The 18,146-nt window shown below is 39.2% G+C and overlaps 1 protein-coding gene across 1 annotated transcript; it reads left to right on the forward strand.

Moving 5' to 3' along the window:
• Window positions 1-5,334: 5,334 nt before the first annotated feature.
• LRR1 (leucine rich repeat protein 1) lies at window positions 5,335-16,405 on the forward strand. The gene is made up of 4 exons (XM_039217331.1): window positions 5,335-5,696; window positions 9,648-9,746; window positions 12,123-12,844; window positions 15,028-16,405. The coding sequence occupies exons 1-4, from the start codon at window positions 5,484-5,486 to the stop codon at window positions 15,266-15,268; spliced, it is 1,275 nt and encodes a 424-aa protein (XP_039073262.1). The 5' UTR covers window positions 5,335-5,483; the 3' UTR covers window positions 15,269-16,405.
• The last annotated feature ends 1,741 nt before the right edge of the window (window positions 16,406-18,146 follow it).

Here is an 18,146-nt window from a genome sequence, read left to right on the forward strand (position 1 = left end):
AAGAGACTCTTACTGATAGACAACAAACTATAGGTTGAGGGAGGTTGGTGAGCGGGAGATGAGCAAAATGAGTGATGGGAATTAAGGAGGGCACTTGTGATGAGCACTGGGTACTGTATGTAAATTGTGAGTCACTGAATTCTACTTCTGAAACCAATATTGCACTATATGTTAACCAAAATTTAAATTTAAAAAACATTTTTTTAAATGCTCTGAAGATTGTGGAAACGACAACAAAGGATTTAGAAAGTTATATAAGCTGAGTTAATAAAGCAACAGGAAGGTGTGAGAAGATTGACTCCAGTTTTGGAATAAGTTCTACCGTGGGTAAAATTCTATCAAACAGTATCACATACCACAGAGAAATTTTTCATGAAAAAATGAAGCAAATGATGTGGTAAACTTCATTATTGTCTTATTTTAAGAAATTACCAGTCACCCCAACCTTTAGCAGCCACCACACACCCTGATCAGTCAGGAGCCCCCAACACTGATGTAAGAACTTCCAAAAGCAAAAAGATTACAACTCACTGAAAGCTCAGATGATGGGTAGCAATTTTTTGGCAATAAAGTATTTTTCAATTATGTACATTTTTGGACATAACACCATTGCACACTTAATAGACTATAGTATAGTGTAAACATATCTTTTATAAGCACTGGGAAACCAAAAAATTCCTTTGACTGTCTTTATTGTGATATTCACTTTATTTCAGTGGTCTGGAACTCAACCCACAATATTATCAAGGGACACCTCTATCTGTTTCCCCACAACCCTCCTACAATGTATATTAGCAAACTTCTCTATATTTGTCCTTCTGATAGCCTAAAAATGGTAAATATTGCTTCAGTTTGAATTTTGATGAGGCAGAACATGTTTTCCTATGTTTATAAACCAGCCACGTGTATTTGGGAATTTTTCCTTTGAGTCTACAGGCCACCTTCTTAATGTGTTGTTGATCTGTAGTTCATATATTAGTAAAGCTTATGCAGAAAAAAATGAGCCCTTTGACTTTTGTATTAATTGCAAAGTTATTTTATTTTCACCACAATCCCAGAATCTTCGTAATTTCTTTGTTTCTGGCATATCCCTCTATGCATAGCATTTACATTTTATGTATTAAAATTTGTCAACTTGTTACATTAGTTTTTCAGGTAGTGTCAAAATTCTAAAAAACTTAACGTGTTTTCGTGTAGTACTTTTACATTTTCAGTTTTTAAGTCTTGTATCCACCTAAAATTTATTTCACTGTTCTCTAGGAGTGAAAGAGAAATCAAACTTCCTTCCCTTCCAATGGCTAGCTACTTACTCCAGCACAAACAATGGTAATTGAATGCCATTAGTCTGTGAGCTTGCTCTATTTTAGCACAATGCCAGCTCTCATAAATATTTGTTACATGAATAAGCAAATAGCATATATTTATTTACTTATTCATTCATTCTACAAATATGCATGTATGTGAACACTATGCTAGGTCTTCCAAGTAACAGTAGTGACTCAGAACCTGTTCCTAAGGAGCTTGGGGTCTAGAAGTGAGGATAGCCATTAAATAAGTAATCATTTAGCATTATTTTGGACAAGATAATCTACGATTCTTCTTGAACTAGACACCCAAAAGTGCTAGATGAAATATCTATTTTAAAATGCTGAGTTGAGCTTCCAGGAATCCCAAAGAGCTGGTGCTAAGCAGGAACTGAAAACCACAGAAACTGCCTTGGGGAGATTTGTCCAGCTAAGCAATAGGGACTAGATTTCAAAGGGAACAAGCAACAAGCCTTTGCACAAATGTATTTAATTAAATTGCAAAGAGTGGAAATCCATGAAGGTTTGGGGGGAGAATTAAGTACAGGACAGGAGACCTGATTCTAGCACTAGTTGTTGTAACACTCTGTAGGGTTGGTGAACAAATCCCTTTACTCTTTTCAGCCTCTATTCCTTTTGTGTAAAATGAGAGAATTGAATTAGAAAGTTTGTAAACTATGTCTCAGCTCTGAAAGTTTCTGATTCTATGATAGTAGACCCCTTAAAATAATTTAATTTGGCAGCAGCATAGATGGTGGATTTTTGCGTTAGCCTTTTAACTGATCCCTGCCTCTAGGCTTGCTTTACCTCCTAAGTAATTTCTTTACTGACCACAGTAACCTTTTCTAAATGGGTGTGCATGTTATCCCCTGTTGAAATTTTTCAAGTTTCCCAGAACCTTCAGGCTAAAGTTCAAAGGTCTTGGTTTAGCAAACAAATTCTTTTCATCAGCTGGCTACTTTACACTCCTCAAATGTCTGACATGTCTCCCATTGTAGTACAATTGTTGGTTTGCTTGTCTCTCCTAAACACTGTAAAATCATCTCTGCCTTCTAAACATCTAATATAGGTGCTGGCATACAGCAAGAACACTATAAGTATTAAATAAATGAATGAGTATTGAAGTCAGAAGACCTGGTAAATTTAGGAATACCTCTGGAGGGAAGTAATGCAGCTTTCAATTGACATGGTAGCACTAACAAGGGAAAGATGGATAGAAATTAGGAAATCACAGTGCTAAGACAACTTACAAGACGTTAATTACAGACCATCAACAGGGGCAAGGTAGCACTACACAGGTCTAATGCTTAAGTGTATATTTGTTAACTATTTAGCTTTATTTAATTTAGATGAAATCTCTGATTAACAAACCAACTCTAAGATCTGGTCACAAGGTGCTAAGGGCAGTCAAATCTACACTGTCTGTAGATGGTGACCTCACTGTTTAATAATATGATATGACTATGAGTTACCAGTTTGAACCCAAGTGAGCCACAAACCTAAGGGAGTAAAGTTTACTACAGATACAAATGAAGGGAAAAGTCAGAGATTCAACTAATTAACTGTTAAATGTTTGCTATGCACTGAAAACCCAGGGAAATAAAAGAAATGAAAGGTAATTTTAAGTGCAATTGAATTTTCAGACCCCGAAAAAGGAGAACAAGTTGTTAAAGACAGCTAGTGGAAACTGAACTGGGTTTCAAAAGATTAATAGGATTAATTAGTATGACCAAAACAGAAAGGAGAGAATAAGTGTAGTATGTAGGCCAGGAAGAAGAATCAATTTCACAGAAGGAAAACTAACCTACATGTCATTTCTTTGATTCCTTTTTTCAAAAACTATAGTCCACTTTAAAATGCCTTGTATTTCCATGCTCAGTCAGTGTGCAATTCAAAATAGATTGAGCTAATTAAAGGTAGAGGTCAAAAGGCAGACTTGATTTGTATGGTGGTAAAGACAGAAGTGTGGATGGGTAATCAAAGAATCTTTTCCTTTTTAAAGATTTTAAGTAATCTCTATACTCAACATAGAGTTCAAAGTTACAACCGTGAGATCGAGTCACTCGCTCTGTCAACTGAGCCAGCCAAGCACCCCTAAAGAATATTTTGCTTGGCAAACAGTCCAGGAAGACCAAAATAAATGCCAGACCCAAGTATTGCAGCTATTAAAAATGGGGGAACTAGGTGAAGATGTTGGGAGGAGGTGCAAGTGGGAGATAAGACCTCGAAAACTGTTACATGTTTATTTTACTTTCAATCCACTATTATCTTATATAATCTTATTTAATAAAATAATCTTATTTATTTAACTGTTTTTAATGTTTTATTTATTTTTGAGAGACAGAGAAAGAGAGAGAGAGAGACAGCATGAGCAGGGGAGGGTCGGAGAGAAAGGGAGATATAGCATCTGAAGACAGGCTCCAGACTCTGAGCTAGCTGTCAGCACAGAGCCCAAAGCAGGGCTGGAACCCACAAACCGTGAGATCATGCCCTGAGCAGAAGTCGGAGGCTTAACCGACTGAGCCACCCAGGCACCCCAAGATAATCTTATTTAAATATTTGGGGAAACACACACCACACACCAGATTTTGAGAATCTGGCGATTAGGAAGATAAATTTTTGGTAGTACACAACCACTGTTCTACTCTGAAATAACCTTGGAACTGTTAAGTAACTTTCATATACTTAGATTCTTTAAAATTTACTGAATTCACTGAATCCGTGTTTCAAAAACCCATGTAACAACAAATAGAGGGTTGAGGCTTTGTTGTTGTAGTCTTGTTTTTTGTACATTTCTATTCTAATTAAAATTACATCGGTTTATACATATAAGATTGTTTACCTCTCTACTGTCCTTGGAAGTTCGTAGTGTATTTATCGTCCTTGTAATGCTTTAGGCTGGCGTTTTATTATTTTCTTCTATATTGTATACACACTCAAAGAACAAAAGTGGGTAATTCCTGGTCTGTCTTTGAAAAGTCTAAGGTGTTGTTTTAGCTTATTTTATATTTTCGCTAGCCATGAGATTAACTGTTGCTAAATGAGGAACCGTGTTTTCACGCCCTACATGCAAGAATACTAAATAGAAAAAAAGAAACGTAATGTTTTATTATATTAGTTACTAAATTTTAGGAACCAATTACGTTTTTCATAATGAGAATCAACAGGTTAACATTTTAGGTTCAATATGTTGCAAACAGGGACTCTCACTTAAGAATAAATCATTATATTGTCATAATTGAATTGAAAAACCGGTATTTCTAAGTCATTTCACATTTGCGAAAGTACCGCTGAAACAAAATGAATGTTTAATAAAAGGCTGAGATTAGGATGAGGCGAGAGAGGCGTCTAAGGTACAAAATTTAAAGCGTACCCTGTACACGTCTCCTTTAAACGTGTGCCCCGGGCGCCTCCCTCCATCAAGAAATGTAGAGCGGGCGATGCTTACGGGTTCTGGACGGTCTCTCCAAGTGTCAGATATTATGCCAGTCACTCTATCCAGCCTAGGACCGGTTACAAAGTGGGAATTTGTTCAACAGAAATTGCCAAGTCAAATATTGTCCTATCAAATTCCATTCTGACGTGGCAGGTGTTGCCTCGGGGAGGGGGGTGGGGGGGGAGCCACCCAAAACAAAACAAACACCAGCCCATCAGCACCGGGGCATGCTGGCCCCGGCTGGCATTGGGCAACTCCCCAGTTCCGAAGCTATATAAGTAAGCAGACTTTCCCTTTAATACAGGGATACCGGCTTCCCTTTGGGAAACTCAGCAACCCAACAGGTACAGGAAACGCGTTAAGTTCAACCGCGGGAAACAGATCTCCGCCCCAAACAATAACCGCATGTGCCTCCAGCCGCAAGCGTTCCCGGGAAAGGACGTTGCGCCTTCGCCAGTCGCCGGCTCGGGAGATGCGAGCCGAGTCCTCAGGGGGCCGGTATCCGCGCTCCACCAACCCGCAGCCACAGTGAGGACTCGGCCCTGCAAGTGAAAAGGGAGGCCGTCGCCCCAGCAGACCCATAGAGCCACTGTACTGAGAAAACCCGAGCTGTTGGCACTCCGAGCAGGCAGGCAGATCCGAGGACAGCCCGCGCGCTCGAGGACCCCGGTGGCGGCGCTGCTCGGCGGGAAGGGGGAAGTTTCAAAGCCGAGTTGTGGACCTCTTGCCGCGGCTCGCGCGAAATGAAGCTGCACTGCGAGGTTGAGGTTGTCAGTCGGCACTTGCCGGCTTTGGGAATGAGGAACCGGGGCAAGGGCGTCCGGGCGGTGTTGAGCCTCTGTCAGCAGACGCCCGGGAGTCAGCTGCGGCCTCGGGCTGGAGGCGAGCGAGGCGGCCCGCGTCCTACCTGCCTGGTCATCTGCACCATGAGGGACAAGCGCGGGACCCGCTATGAGGTGAGTGGACCGAATAGGCCCTGCGTTGGAAATCAGCCCCGAGTTCTTCCCTTTCGAGCCCTGCGCACCCGCTTGTTCCAGAGGCTGGAGCGGGTCTGGCGGGTACCTGCGCCCCACTACCACCCCCGCAATCATGGGCGTCTCCCTGTGGACCCGAAAGAGGAAAGCTTTTTGAGAGCGCACCTTCTCCTTTTTTTTTTTCCCACTTCTTTGGCTCCAAATGGATAGCGTTTCTATTTAGTAGTAGATGGCATCCCTGCTGTCTTAAAGCCTCTGGAAATTCGGCCTGCATGAAACTAATCTTTAAATGGAACAGCAGTCCCCTTTGGGGAAACAGTTAAATAATTGCACTTTTGTTCGATAAATTGTTTTCTCCCATAGTATTTTCGCTGGCTTTTTTTTTTTTTAAGGCTTTAAGTGACGATGGATAGTATCCAGGATCGCTAGACCAGATTACTACAGTAGTAAAACAGTAATGCTTTGGGTTGCATCTTGATATTTATACTAATGTTATTGCTTACTACATCTTCCTTTCTTTCTCCCTTCCTTCTTTATTTAATTTCCTTAAACTTGAGTTTCTAGGACCAGGGCTTCTCTCATCTGCATCGCAGTAGTAAACTCTAGAAGTAGTTGGAAGTTGAAATAGTAATTCCACAGCACAGGTTTCATAAAATCTTTTCCCCCTCATTTCACCAGGTACTGTGCTATTTTTTCAGAGTGACTGGAATACGCTTGTGTCTACTGTAAATAAAGCTGAGGGGGCAACTCATCTCCCACCCTTGCATCTGACTCTTGACTGGATTTTATACAGTTTCTAGGATTCTTTCCATTACAGTGTTGTACTCCAGGATGTATACTCAGGTTAAGGAAAGGGGTATTACCATCTCATTCAGAGACACTTAATATTTGATATAGGCAATTGAAAGTGTAAATGATTTCGCCTCTTCGTGGAATTTTTCAATTTGAAAGGACTTTAGCAATCACCCAACATTCCGTAGAAGACTGTAAGCTGACAGAAGCTAACTCATCACAAGATTTGGGTCTCCCTTTTTTCCTCCACCTTCTTCCCCAAATCCTCTTTCATGGTCAGATCAGGTTCTATTTTAAGTCTGTAACCACTGCCCTTCACACTTCTACTGCACTAATAATTGGAAGTGGTAATCCTCATCAGAATTTTATTGTGAACTCTAAGTTGAAGACTTAGTATGCGCATGATGGAGTGCTAGATACTTTGGGAGATAAACTTGATTTGGTCACTGTCCTTCCAAGACTAGAAAAGAAATAGAAACCAGTGCTTACAGTACAAGGTGGAGTATGTAAGTGCTATAGTTAAGGTTAGAAGTTCAGTAGTATCAAACAGCGAAATGAATTCTGATTATAACGGCTTGAGAAAGTTTTGTAGTAGAGGTGGTGCCAGAGGGCTTGGGACATAGTAGGTGCCCAATAAACATTTGTTAAATGAATTAAAGTGGTATTGGTCCTCAGCCTTGAAGACTAGTTATTAGTGCTAAGTGTGGGAAATACATTGGAGATCTTTCTTACACCAACTTTTCTTCCCCATGACTCAGCTACTGCACAGTGATTTACAAATCTGTATCTTTAGCTAGTCCTCTCCCTTAACTTGCAACTTGAATCTTCTTTCAATTGGAAATGTTCACTTGGATGTGTTGTAGCATTTCAAACTCAAAATATCTAAAAATTATATTTCCTTGCCACCCCAAAACCTGCTTTTCTGATCATTAAATAGCTCTGCTCTATCCAGAAAACTTAAGGCTTTTGCATCCTCAAAAGTATTGTATTATTGAATCCTTTCAATTCTTCTTCCTAGGATTCTTTCAGATTTTCATACCTCCTTCCATCCCAGCTGCAGTCTAAACCACCGTAATTCCTTGTCTGGCCAATCTCTTAAAAGATATCCCTGTTGGGGATAGGGCCCCCCTGAGCCTAGGTGGCTCAGTCAGTTAAGCGTCTGACTTCAGCTCAGGTCATGATCCTGCGGTTTGTGAGTTTGAGCCCCGCATCAGACTCTGTGTTGACAGCTCCGAGCCTGGAACCTGCTTCACATTCTATGTCTCCCCCTTTCTCTTCCCCTCTCATGCTCATGCTCTGTCTCTCTCTGTCAGTCAATAATAAATAAACGTTTAAAAAAAATATATATATGTTATATCCCTATCTCTACTTGCCCCCATCCCATTCTCCCTCTTACACTGTGGTTAAAGGGAATTTATCAAAATGTAGATCTAGGATGCCTGGTTGACTCAGTCAGTTAAACATCTAACTCTTGATTTCGGCTCAGGTCATGATCTCAAGGTTTATGAGATCAAGCCCCAGTTGATCAAGCACAGAGCCAGCTTCGGATTGTGCCCCCCCCCATAAATAAATAAATTAAATAAACATTTTTTAAAAATGTAGATCTAACTATGTTCCCAGCTTCAGGTGATTCAATAGATATCATTCTCAGAATAAAATCCAAAATTCTTCACATGGCTGCAAAATCTTTCACCATGCAATCCCTGTTTGCCTGTCCAAGCTCACCTGCCTCTTTTCCCTGGATCCTTCAGCCACATTAAACTTCTTACATCTCCTCGCAGCTGCCAAGCTCTCTTGCCTTCAAGGCTTTGCACACATTTTTCCTTCCTTTTTTTTTTTTTTTAAGTATTCATGTAGAACTTTATTTCATTTTTTTAATAGTGGTGGTTTTTTTTTTCTTCAATTTCTAGGAGAGAGAGAGAGACAGCGTGAGCAGGGGAGGGTCAGAGAGAGGGAGTCACAGACTGAAACAGGCTCCAGGCTCTGAGCTGGCAATCAGCACAGAGCCCGACGCGGGGCCCGAACCCACGAGCCGCAAGATCATGACCTAAGTGAAAGTCGGACGCTTAACCGACTAAGCCACCCAGGCACCCCACACGCTTAACCGACTAAGCCACCCAGGCACCCCCACACATTTTTCCTTCTTTTTTTTTTTTTTTTTTTTTTTTAAATGTTTTATTTCTGAGAGAGAGGCAGCGTGAGCAGGAGAGGGAGACACAGAATCTGAAACAGGCTCCAGGCTCTGAGCTGTCAGCACAGAGCCCGATGTGGGGCTCGAACCCACAAACCGTGAGATCATGACCTGAGCCGAAGTCGGACGCTCAACCAACTGAGCCACCCAGGCGCCCCCACATTTTTCCTTCTTATTGGTAGGCTTATTCCTTCTCTTTTCACCCACTATCTTCACTTGCCCACATCTCCTAATCCTTCAGTTCTCACCTTTAAGGTAAGTTTTATATTCCTTTGCTATATAAGGTCTTAGAGCAATCTGTACTTCCCTTATCTTAATATTTGTTATGCTTGTAACTACTTACTTAGTAATTGTCTCTCATCAGACTGATAGTTTATAAGCATAATTACTATGTTGGTCTTACAACTATTGTTTCAAGCCCCCTATCATAGTACTTAGCACAGAGTGGCTTCTCAATAAATAGTTGTTGAAGTCTAAAGCAGAAGCATCAGTCATTAAAAAATTTTGAGCACCTGTTATGTGTCAGTCACTGTGGTTCCGTGGATCTAATAGTGAACAAAGGAGACAAGATGCCTGCTTTCATGGAGTTTATAATCTTGTGGGAGGTGTGTCCACCTGAGTCTAATGGCCCGAAGTTAAGAAGGCAAGTAACTACTATTGGTAGCTTCTACAGCCACGTAGTTGGAATGAGAGAAGAGGAGCATTCTCCCAAACGGGAGTCACAGGAAAGAGTTAGTGACCTGATAAAATAGCAATATCTATCAGAATCTAGATAAGAAATGTTGCTACCTAAGTACTAAAAACTCCCCCTGAAATAAAAACTTTAAACCACAAAACACCCAGACTTAAGTAGTAAAGCCTGGGAAAGTGACTGGGATATTCTAATTGTAATGAATATTACTGAATAACAATACCTGATTTTGTCCTTTTTTCTCATTGGTTTTAAACAGCTCAAGGAGAACATTGAGCAGTTCTTCACCAAATTTATGGATGAGGGGAAAGCTACTGTTCGGTTAAAGGAGCCTCCTGTGGATATATGTCTAAGTAAGGTATGGTATTAAAAGCATGATTAAAGGGGCACCTGGGTGGCTCAGTCTATTAAGTGTTTGACTCTTGATTTTGGTTCAGGTCTTGATCTCACAGTTCATGAGTTTGACCCCCTCATTGGGCTCTGTGCTGATTGCGCAGAGGCTACTTGGGATTCTGTCTCTCTCCGTCCCTCCCCCAATTGCTCTCTCTCTCTCTCTCTCATTCTCTCTCTCTCTCTAAATAAATAAATAAATGTAGATATATATAGATAATAAATGAAAACAAATGTAAAAAATTGTTTTAAAAAAAAACAGTAACAATTAGGTGGATTGGCAGTATTTTCTTTAAAGAAAAGGCTATTTGAGGACCCTTGATATCCCACTAGCTGAATAGGGATGGACACTTGGCAGGTGTGTTTGAAGAAGCCATGGCAGGTCTGTGGTAGAATTCAAAAACTCACCAGACACATACACAGTTTCTCTGGCATGCTGGCATGGCTCTAAGAGTATAGTCAGCCCAGTAAGGCTATGCAGGATTAGGAGGAAGCAAAATGGCTGGTCTCTGAGCTCAGCCAGAGCTTAGGGTGCTCTTAGACTAGAGTTCTGTAAGGCCAGTGGCACACATCTACATTTGCCAGCAAAATCACCCATTACAGATCTAAATTTGATATTTAAAAAAAAAATGCAGTTAGGACCATTTGGGAGTGTGTGTGTGTGTGTGTGTGTCTTTATTTTGAGAGAGAGGGACAGACCATCTGAAGCAGGCTCTTTGCTGTCAGTGCAGAGCCTGATGTGGGGCTTGAACTCATAAACCGTGAGATTGTGACCTGAGCCAGAGTCAGACACTCAACCGACTAAGCCACCCAGACACCTCCATTCTGGGGCTATTTTATTTATTATCATTTTTAAAAATATTTAAGCCATTAAAATAAAACTTTACTGAGCCCAATTTCCCCTTTTCCTCTCTCCTCCCTCCCCCTTCCCAGAGCGTAGAAGCAATGTCTTGTTCAACCTTTATTATCCTTAACCCCAAGCAAAGTGCTTTGTAAACATCAAAGTTTAATGACTATTTAAGGTATTTGTATTGAATGGAAACATTTTGTCCTGCCTCCTGTTCTTGTAGTTTATCATTTTTTCTTGATATTCAGCTTATCCTACTCTTTCCTTCTACTTAAAAACAAGCTGAAGTCTTACCAATCAAGAAAATAGAGTAGACAAATTTCCAAAAGACAAGGTTAAATCCACTGCCTACACATAACTATCTCGTTTGACCTTTGTTTTCAGTGGTTTATCAAAACTATCTCAGAGATCACTGGTTTCCTTCCTTTTTGCCAATCACATTGACTATTTTGAGGTCTGTAGAATTTGACACTGATGACCACTCCTTTCTTAATAGAACCTTCCTTTCTTGGCATCTGACAGGGCATTATCCTGGTTTACCTTTGGTTTCCTTAGCCACTTCTTTATCTCCTATCTCCAGCATCTTTTTTTGTATCTCCCACTAAAGGCTTTATTCCAATCTTTTGCCTGTTCTCTACCATACCTGCTTTCCATTCTCATAGCTCAGTCATTATTTATAACTCCCAAATCTTTAAGCTGGTACCCTGCCCCAGACCTACTCGACCAGGTCTCCAGACTTTACTCACACTACCTGACTGTGTATATTTCTGCTGAAATAATATTTAGCTTTTCTCATGTAATTCTCCTGTTCCAAGTTTTTAAAAGATTTCCATCCTCCTTATCTTGGTATTGGGATCATCTATATCATCCCCACACTGTATTTCTAGTCTTTTACACTTTTCCAAACATCTCATATTCTGACCAAATAGGATCACATACTGTTTCTCAAACTTGCTGCAAGTTTACTAGTACTTCACATGTAAACTTTAGGAAAGTTCTGAAATATCCTGCAAGCATTAGTTATTTCTGTTGACAGCTTAGTTTCCATACCACTCTATTAGTGATTTTTCTGTCCAACTGGAAGCAATCTCTTGCTTTTGATGTTTTCCAGCACTTTTTACAGTGCCATTTGGCCCTGTAGCCATCTTAGACTATCTCAGAGACACTGGAGATTTGCCTCCGTTCATCTTAAACCCAGGTCTTAAGTGGAATCTTTTCGTGTATTCCTGTCTTATTTTATGCTCTTTTGGTTCTCTTCTGAGTGGTTTTATTTAGAGTATGTCTCTCAACATAATATTTTTTCAGAAACTTTCAAATTTTTTTGTATCTATATTGAAATTTAGTCAAAATAGTAAAAAATTTGTTTTTATAGCCATTTTTAAGAAATGATTGCATCATTTGCATGTATAACTTTATAGAATTTGTTATAGGATGAATTAGTATGCATGTATTATCTAAAATGGAATTTAATTGTACAACTTATTTTTATTTGTTTAGGCCAATTCCAGCAGCTTAAAGAGTTTCCTTTCAGCTGTGAGACTTGCTCATAGAGGTTGTAATATTGAGATACCACTTTCAACCTTCACACCAGTGAAGACTTCAGAATTTGAAAAATTTAAAACTAAGATGGTTATCACATCCAAAAAGGACTATCCTCTAAGCAAGAACTTCCCATATTCTCTGGAACATCTTCAGACTTCTTATTGTGGGCTTGTCCGAGTTGATATGCGTATGCTTTGCTTAAAAAACCTTAGGAAACTAGACTTGAGTCACAACCATATAAAAAAGCTTCCAGCTACAATTGGAGACCTCATCCAACTTCAAGAACTTAACTTGAGTGACAATCACTTGGAATCGTTTAGTGTAGCTTTATGTCAGTCTACACTCCAGAAGTCACTTCGGAGTTTGGATCTCAGCAAGAACAAAATTAAGGCGCTCCCTGTGCAGTTTTGCCAACTCCGAGAACTTACAGATTTAAACCTTGATGATAATGAATTGATTCGATTTCCTTTCAAGATAGGACAGTTGACAAACCTGCGTTTTTTGTCAGCAGCTCGAAATAAGCTTCCATTTTTACCTAGTGAATTTCAAAATTTATGCCTTGAGTACTTGGATCTTTTTGGAAATACTTTTGAACAACCAGAAGCTCTTCCAGTTATAATGCTGCAAACGCCATTAACGTTATTGGAATCCTCTGCACGAGCCATGTTATATAATAGGTAAGACTTTTTAATAGTCATAAAATGCAGTACGTCTGATTAAAATCCTAGTATTCTCATCATCCTCATTGTAATAGTCACAGTTTTTAACATAGTTTACAGTGCTGTTCACAGTCTGACACCTTGCTCCAGTGGCCTTCTTGCTCCTCCTTACCTCTGCTTGGAATGCTTTTCTTCCAGAAAGTTCCATAACTCACTTTCTCACTTCAAGCCAATTCTTTTCCCAAGTGACACCCAGAAAGGCCTTTGCTGACCACCCTATCTAAAGTTTTGTCTGCACCCCTTTCATTGCTTCACTTTTCAGTTATAGGGTTTATTACATGCCATCAAATTTTTTTAAATGTTTATTTATTTTTGAGAGCGATCTCAAAAAAGTGGGGGAGGGGCAGAGAGAAGGAGTCACTGATTCTGAAGCAGGCTCCAGACTCTAAACTGTCAGCGCAGAGCTCAATGCAGGGCTTGAACCCATGAACCATGAGATCATGACCTGAGCTAAAGTTGAACGCTTAGCTGACTGGGCCACCCAGGCACCCCTTCACTTCTGTCTATCCTCTTCATTTCTATCTATCAAGTGTTTTCAGCCGACTTGTTATAAAAAGGATACAAATCCAAAGCTATGAGAATAATGCCTCTTATCTCGCCTTTGGTAAATTGTCCTCACTACTGGTTACAAACATAAAGTTATGTTCTATTAGAAAAGTATGTGGCAATTTAAATTATGTTAGATAGAAAATAACAGTTTTTAACTATTACCTCTTTCCTTAGGCTATAACCAGTAGCTTGAAACAGTTTAATATAAAAACAGGTGGTAGACACTTCCTAGATAGTTTTTTAAAAAATTGTTATTTATACAAGCAACAAATTAGTACATGTGGAAAAAAAAGTAAATTGCAACCAAGACCAGTCCCAAATCCATTATGAAAAGTAAACTATTTTTTATTTATATGTGTCTTTTCAGACTTCCTAATAGGGTTTTGAATTCTGTTTAAATTATAAGAGTAGGTTTTAATTATTTGTTGAAAAAATATGAACACCTATTATGTACCAGCCTAAGCTAGGGACTAGAGAGCAAAGAAAAGACTGGGAGACAAAGTGATTTGGAGCATGGTTTAGTAAGGAGTTGGGCAATGGGCAGGCCACCTCAAGAGATCACCTTACAGTGTCTCATAGATGAGGGTGAAAGAGTTTGACTCTTTTGGATTTTTTTTTTTTTTGGTGAGAGTGAGCAGGGGAGGGGTAGAGAGAGAGGGAAACACAGAATTAGAAGCAGGCTCCAGGCTCTGAGCTGCCAGCACAGACACCGATGTGGGGCTTGAACTCATGAACTGTGAGATCATGACTTGAGCTGAAGTCAGCCGTTTAACCAACTGAGCTACCCAGGGGCCCGTTTTGGATTGCTTTTGAGCTTGACTTGATTTTAATAGCATAGGGACACCATTGAAGTTTCAAGCAAGAGGGTGAGTGATTTAAGCAAGGTGAGGTCAGTACTTGCTCAGCCAGTAAAGTAAAAATACCCCAAACAATATGTGTTTTAAATCTGTCTCACAGTTTAAAATTCCCTTTTGAACATTTGATGCCTAGGAGAGTATTTAGATTTAAATAAATGTTTTTTCACAAATAGAACTCAGTAATTCTCCCATTACCATTATGAGAATTGGATACTAGAGCTGTAAGCTTTAAATGATCATGTTATACTGATAATACAATCTAGATAGATCTCTCCATTCTATTCCATGGGTGATGCTATTAAGTGACAGTGCTAAAAGATACTTTATGGAGTAGTATAGATCCTCTTAGGTTTTCAATATGCCATATGGTGTTGTCGCCATTTTTTTTTTTCCTAAGAGAGAGAGAGAGAGCGTGAGCAGGGGAGGGTCAGAGAGAGAGGGAGATACAGACTCTGAAATAGGCTCCAGGCTCTGAGCTGGCAGTCAGCACAGAGCCCGACGCGGGGCTCGAACCCACGAACCGCGAGATCATGACCTAAGCAAAAGTCGGACGCTCAACGGCGTGTTGTCGCCATTCTTAACAGTTTGGAAGAAAGAATATACTGAGTCACTTAATAGAGTAATCTTATTTTTCCACGGTTATAATTCAGTATCTGGTAATTTGTGACCTAATACGTGAATATTCTGAATCTAATAACATACTAAATATTTTTTAAACTTTTTTTTTTCCAATAGGATTCCATATGCCTCTCATATCATTCCTTTTCATCTTTGCCAAGATTTGGACACTGCTAAAACCTGTGTCTGTGGAAGATTCTGTCTAAGCTGTTTTATTCAAGGAACTACTACCATGAATCTACACTCTGTTGCTCACACTGTGGTCTTAGTAGATAATATGGGTGGTACTGAAGCACCTATTATCTCTTACTTCTGTTCTCTAGCCTGTTATGTAAATTCCTGTGATATGTTAAAGTAATTGGTGTTACCACAAAAAGAAGAAATTCCATTTAGTTACATATCACCATGGGATTCATATGTGGTTTAATAGTTTTAAATTAGAGAAAGAGAACTTTTTGTATACTTACTTGAGGGGAGGAATGTCTTATTCTAACAGTTTCAATCATTTGTAAAACCGTAATTTCATTAAAACTTATAGTTTTATTGTGAAAGTAGACTGTTATCAGTTTATTGCACTTTGTGTTGATTTTAGTCTAGTGTTTCCAAAATGTGTTGTAGGGTTATCTTTTAATGTTAAACAGATATTGATCCCTATCACTCTGGTCATAGAATTTTCATATCATTTTCCTTCTTGAATTTCAATTAAGGAAATTGAGTTTCTATATACAGAAAATACACCTTGGAGGACTAATAGAGTCTAAATTTTAGTGAAAACTTGTTTGGTATGAAACTTTGTTTTTCAAGTATATAATTCTGTATCTAGAATTCTTTATTCATCAAGCATAAAGTTGGAGTTGTTTTGGGATAAACAGGCTTCAGGTTTTATAAGTTTTATAATGTTATCATATAATCTTTGTTGTGATTTACATATTTTTAACTTTTAGAGTTGGAACAAGGTTTTAGGGTTGGGTAGGAAGAAGAGAAAATTGCTTTTTACTGATTACATTCTGTATTTGAGGGTTGTTCTTTTTCTGATTATTATTTTAGTCACTTAATATTTTCAAAATTTTACTTTAAAAAGTGGTGGTGCTATAAGATCTGAACTATGATCAGGATTTTAACTAGGTTAGAGGGAATAGAAAATGTAGCTGCTTGAAAGAAATGTGGGAAATGGAATCAGTAGAACTCCGTTCTGTACATTCGCACCACCCTTCTTCAGATCGGCCTCATAATTGGATTCTGGGAACAAAGGAAGTGAAAGAGTAAAAGTTACTAGAGAAAATCTTCTCTAGTGTTAACATATCATTGGTGTTCTGAGCCTGGAGTTAAAGGTAGAATTTGTGTCAGACTATTTGTTACCGCTTTAGGTTATTACTACTTCCTCTGTCCTCCTAAAATATTTATTTGGACCATTTTATTCTTTTCTGAAAATAAAAGTATTGAGTAAATACGGTTTTAAATGTTAGAAGATTTTTAAGGAATTTTTTTTAATGTTTATTTTTGAGAGCGAGCACAAGTGGGATAGGAAGAGAAAGAGGGAAACACAGAATCCAAAGCAGGGTCCAGGCTCTAAGCTGTCAGCAGAGAGCCTCACACAGGGATCAAACTCATAGACCGTGAGATAAGAACCTGAGTCAAAGTCGGACCCTTAACTGAGCAGGCATCCCTAAATGTTAGAAGATTTTTATTATAACTTTATGCTATCATCTCCAAAACATAGTTTCTTCTCAGAGCAGATACTTTGGTACAGAACCGTAATTCTTTGGGTGACCTTAAATTTGTATTTCTTGTGGTCAATTCTTCCTGCAAAAATTTCTACATTCTGGTTTCTCATTTTAAAAAATCATACATATAATGCAAACATGGCTTAAATAAAAAGAGCTGCCATTTAGCTGCGTATTTGTCACAGGGGTTTTACATATAGTATTTTGTTTAATCCTCACAAATTCCCCTAGGAGGGAGGTAACATGAACCCAGATCTGAGATTTTTAAGTCCAGGCTTTATTACTGCCTTCTAAAGTTAATTCACTTTTGCTCTTTAAAACCAAGAATTCTGTAAAGTGTCTTAGGATTTTCTAAACTGAAAATGGTGAGGAAATTACCCATGTTATGTAACTACTTTAAAACAGTTCTTTAAAAAAAAATGTATTGTGACATATTTAACTTGTATCTGATTTTTACATGTTCTTGAAGAAGAAGTTCCTTCATCAACAAATGCAGATGTGTCTATGTTGGGACAAAGTGCTAGCCGTCTGTTACTCCTACACCCTAGCCCTTTGCCTTTGCATTCTTACTCATCTAAAAGTCATCCCATGCAACTATCTTAGCCAACTTAAAATTCTTGTACAAAATGCAGAATTTGTCTTCTCATTACCCATCCTCTTTGTCAGTTTATTTCTTCTTTTGATACTATTATTTTTATTTTTTTGCCTTTCATGGGTTACAAGGCTCACTTGAGTTTCAGCCTTCCTGTTTTCAGTGGTAACTGGTTGCTTCCTCAAACCTCCTAATAACCAAGTTGTAACATTTGAATATCTCCCAGAGTAGCTTCTAAAAGATTAAAAAAGCAGTCCATGCTATTATGGACTCCTCGTTTTTCACTAGCTTTAGAACATTTTGCAGTTAGCAGTTTTTAACTCCTGCCTAACATTCAGGACCAGTCTAAAACCATACCACCCAAAGAAACAGAAATGTTCTGTATCTGTGTTGTGTAAATACAGTAGCCACTCGGCACATGTGGCTATTGAGCATTAAGTGTAGCTGCTAGTGTAACTGAGGAGCGGTTTTTTTTTTTTAAACTTTTTCTTTTTTTTTTTTTTTTTAATGTATTTCTAGGAGAGAGAGAGACAGCGTGAGCAGGGGAGAGTCAGAGAGAGGGAGTCACAGACTCTGAAACAGGCTCCAGGCTCTGAGCTGGCAGCCAGCACAGAGCCCGCTGCGGGGCTCGAACCCACGAACCGCGAGATCATGACCCAAGCGAAAGTCGGACGCTTAACCGACTAAACCACCCAGGCGCCCCATTTTTCATCTTTATTTTTGAGAGAGACTCTCGGAGTGTAAGGGAGGGGCAGTGAGAGAGGGAGACACAAAACCAGAAGCAGGCTCCAGACTGTTAGCAGAGAGCCTGATGCAGGGCTCGAACTCACTAACTGCAAGACAGGACCTGAGCCAAAGTTGGACACTTAACCGACTGAGCCACTGAGGTGCCCTGAGGAACTTTTTATTTAATTAAAAAA

This window comes from Hyaena hyaena, unplaced genomic scaffold (genome assembly GCF_003009895.1).
Source record: "Hyaena hyaena isolate Hyena2069 unplaced genomic scaffold, ASM300989v1 scaffold_683, whole genome shotgun sequence".
NCBI classification, from domain to species: domain Eukaryota; kingdom Metazoa; phylum Chordata; class Mammalia; order Carnivora; family Hyaenidae; genus Hyaena; species Hyaena hyaena.

Bases quoted from the DNA above. Each gene is read 5' to 3' on its own strand.
- LRR1 (XM_039217331.1), top strand. From the start codon at position 5,484: ATGAAGCTGCACTGCGAGGTTGAGGTTGTCAGTCGGCACTTGCCGGCT. The intron at 9,747-12,122 runs GTATGGTATTAA...TTATTTGTTTAG, and splicing joins TGGATATATGTCTAAGTAAG to GCCAATTCCAGCAGCTTAAA. The intron at 12,845-15,027 runs GTAAGACTTTTT...TTTTTCCAATAG, and splicing joins CGAGCCATGTTATATAATAG to GATTCCATATGCCTCTCATA.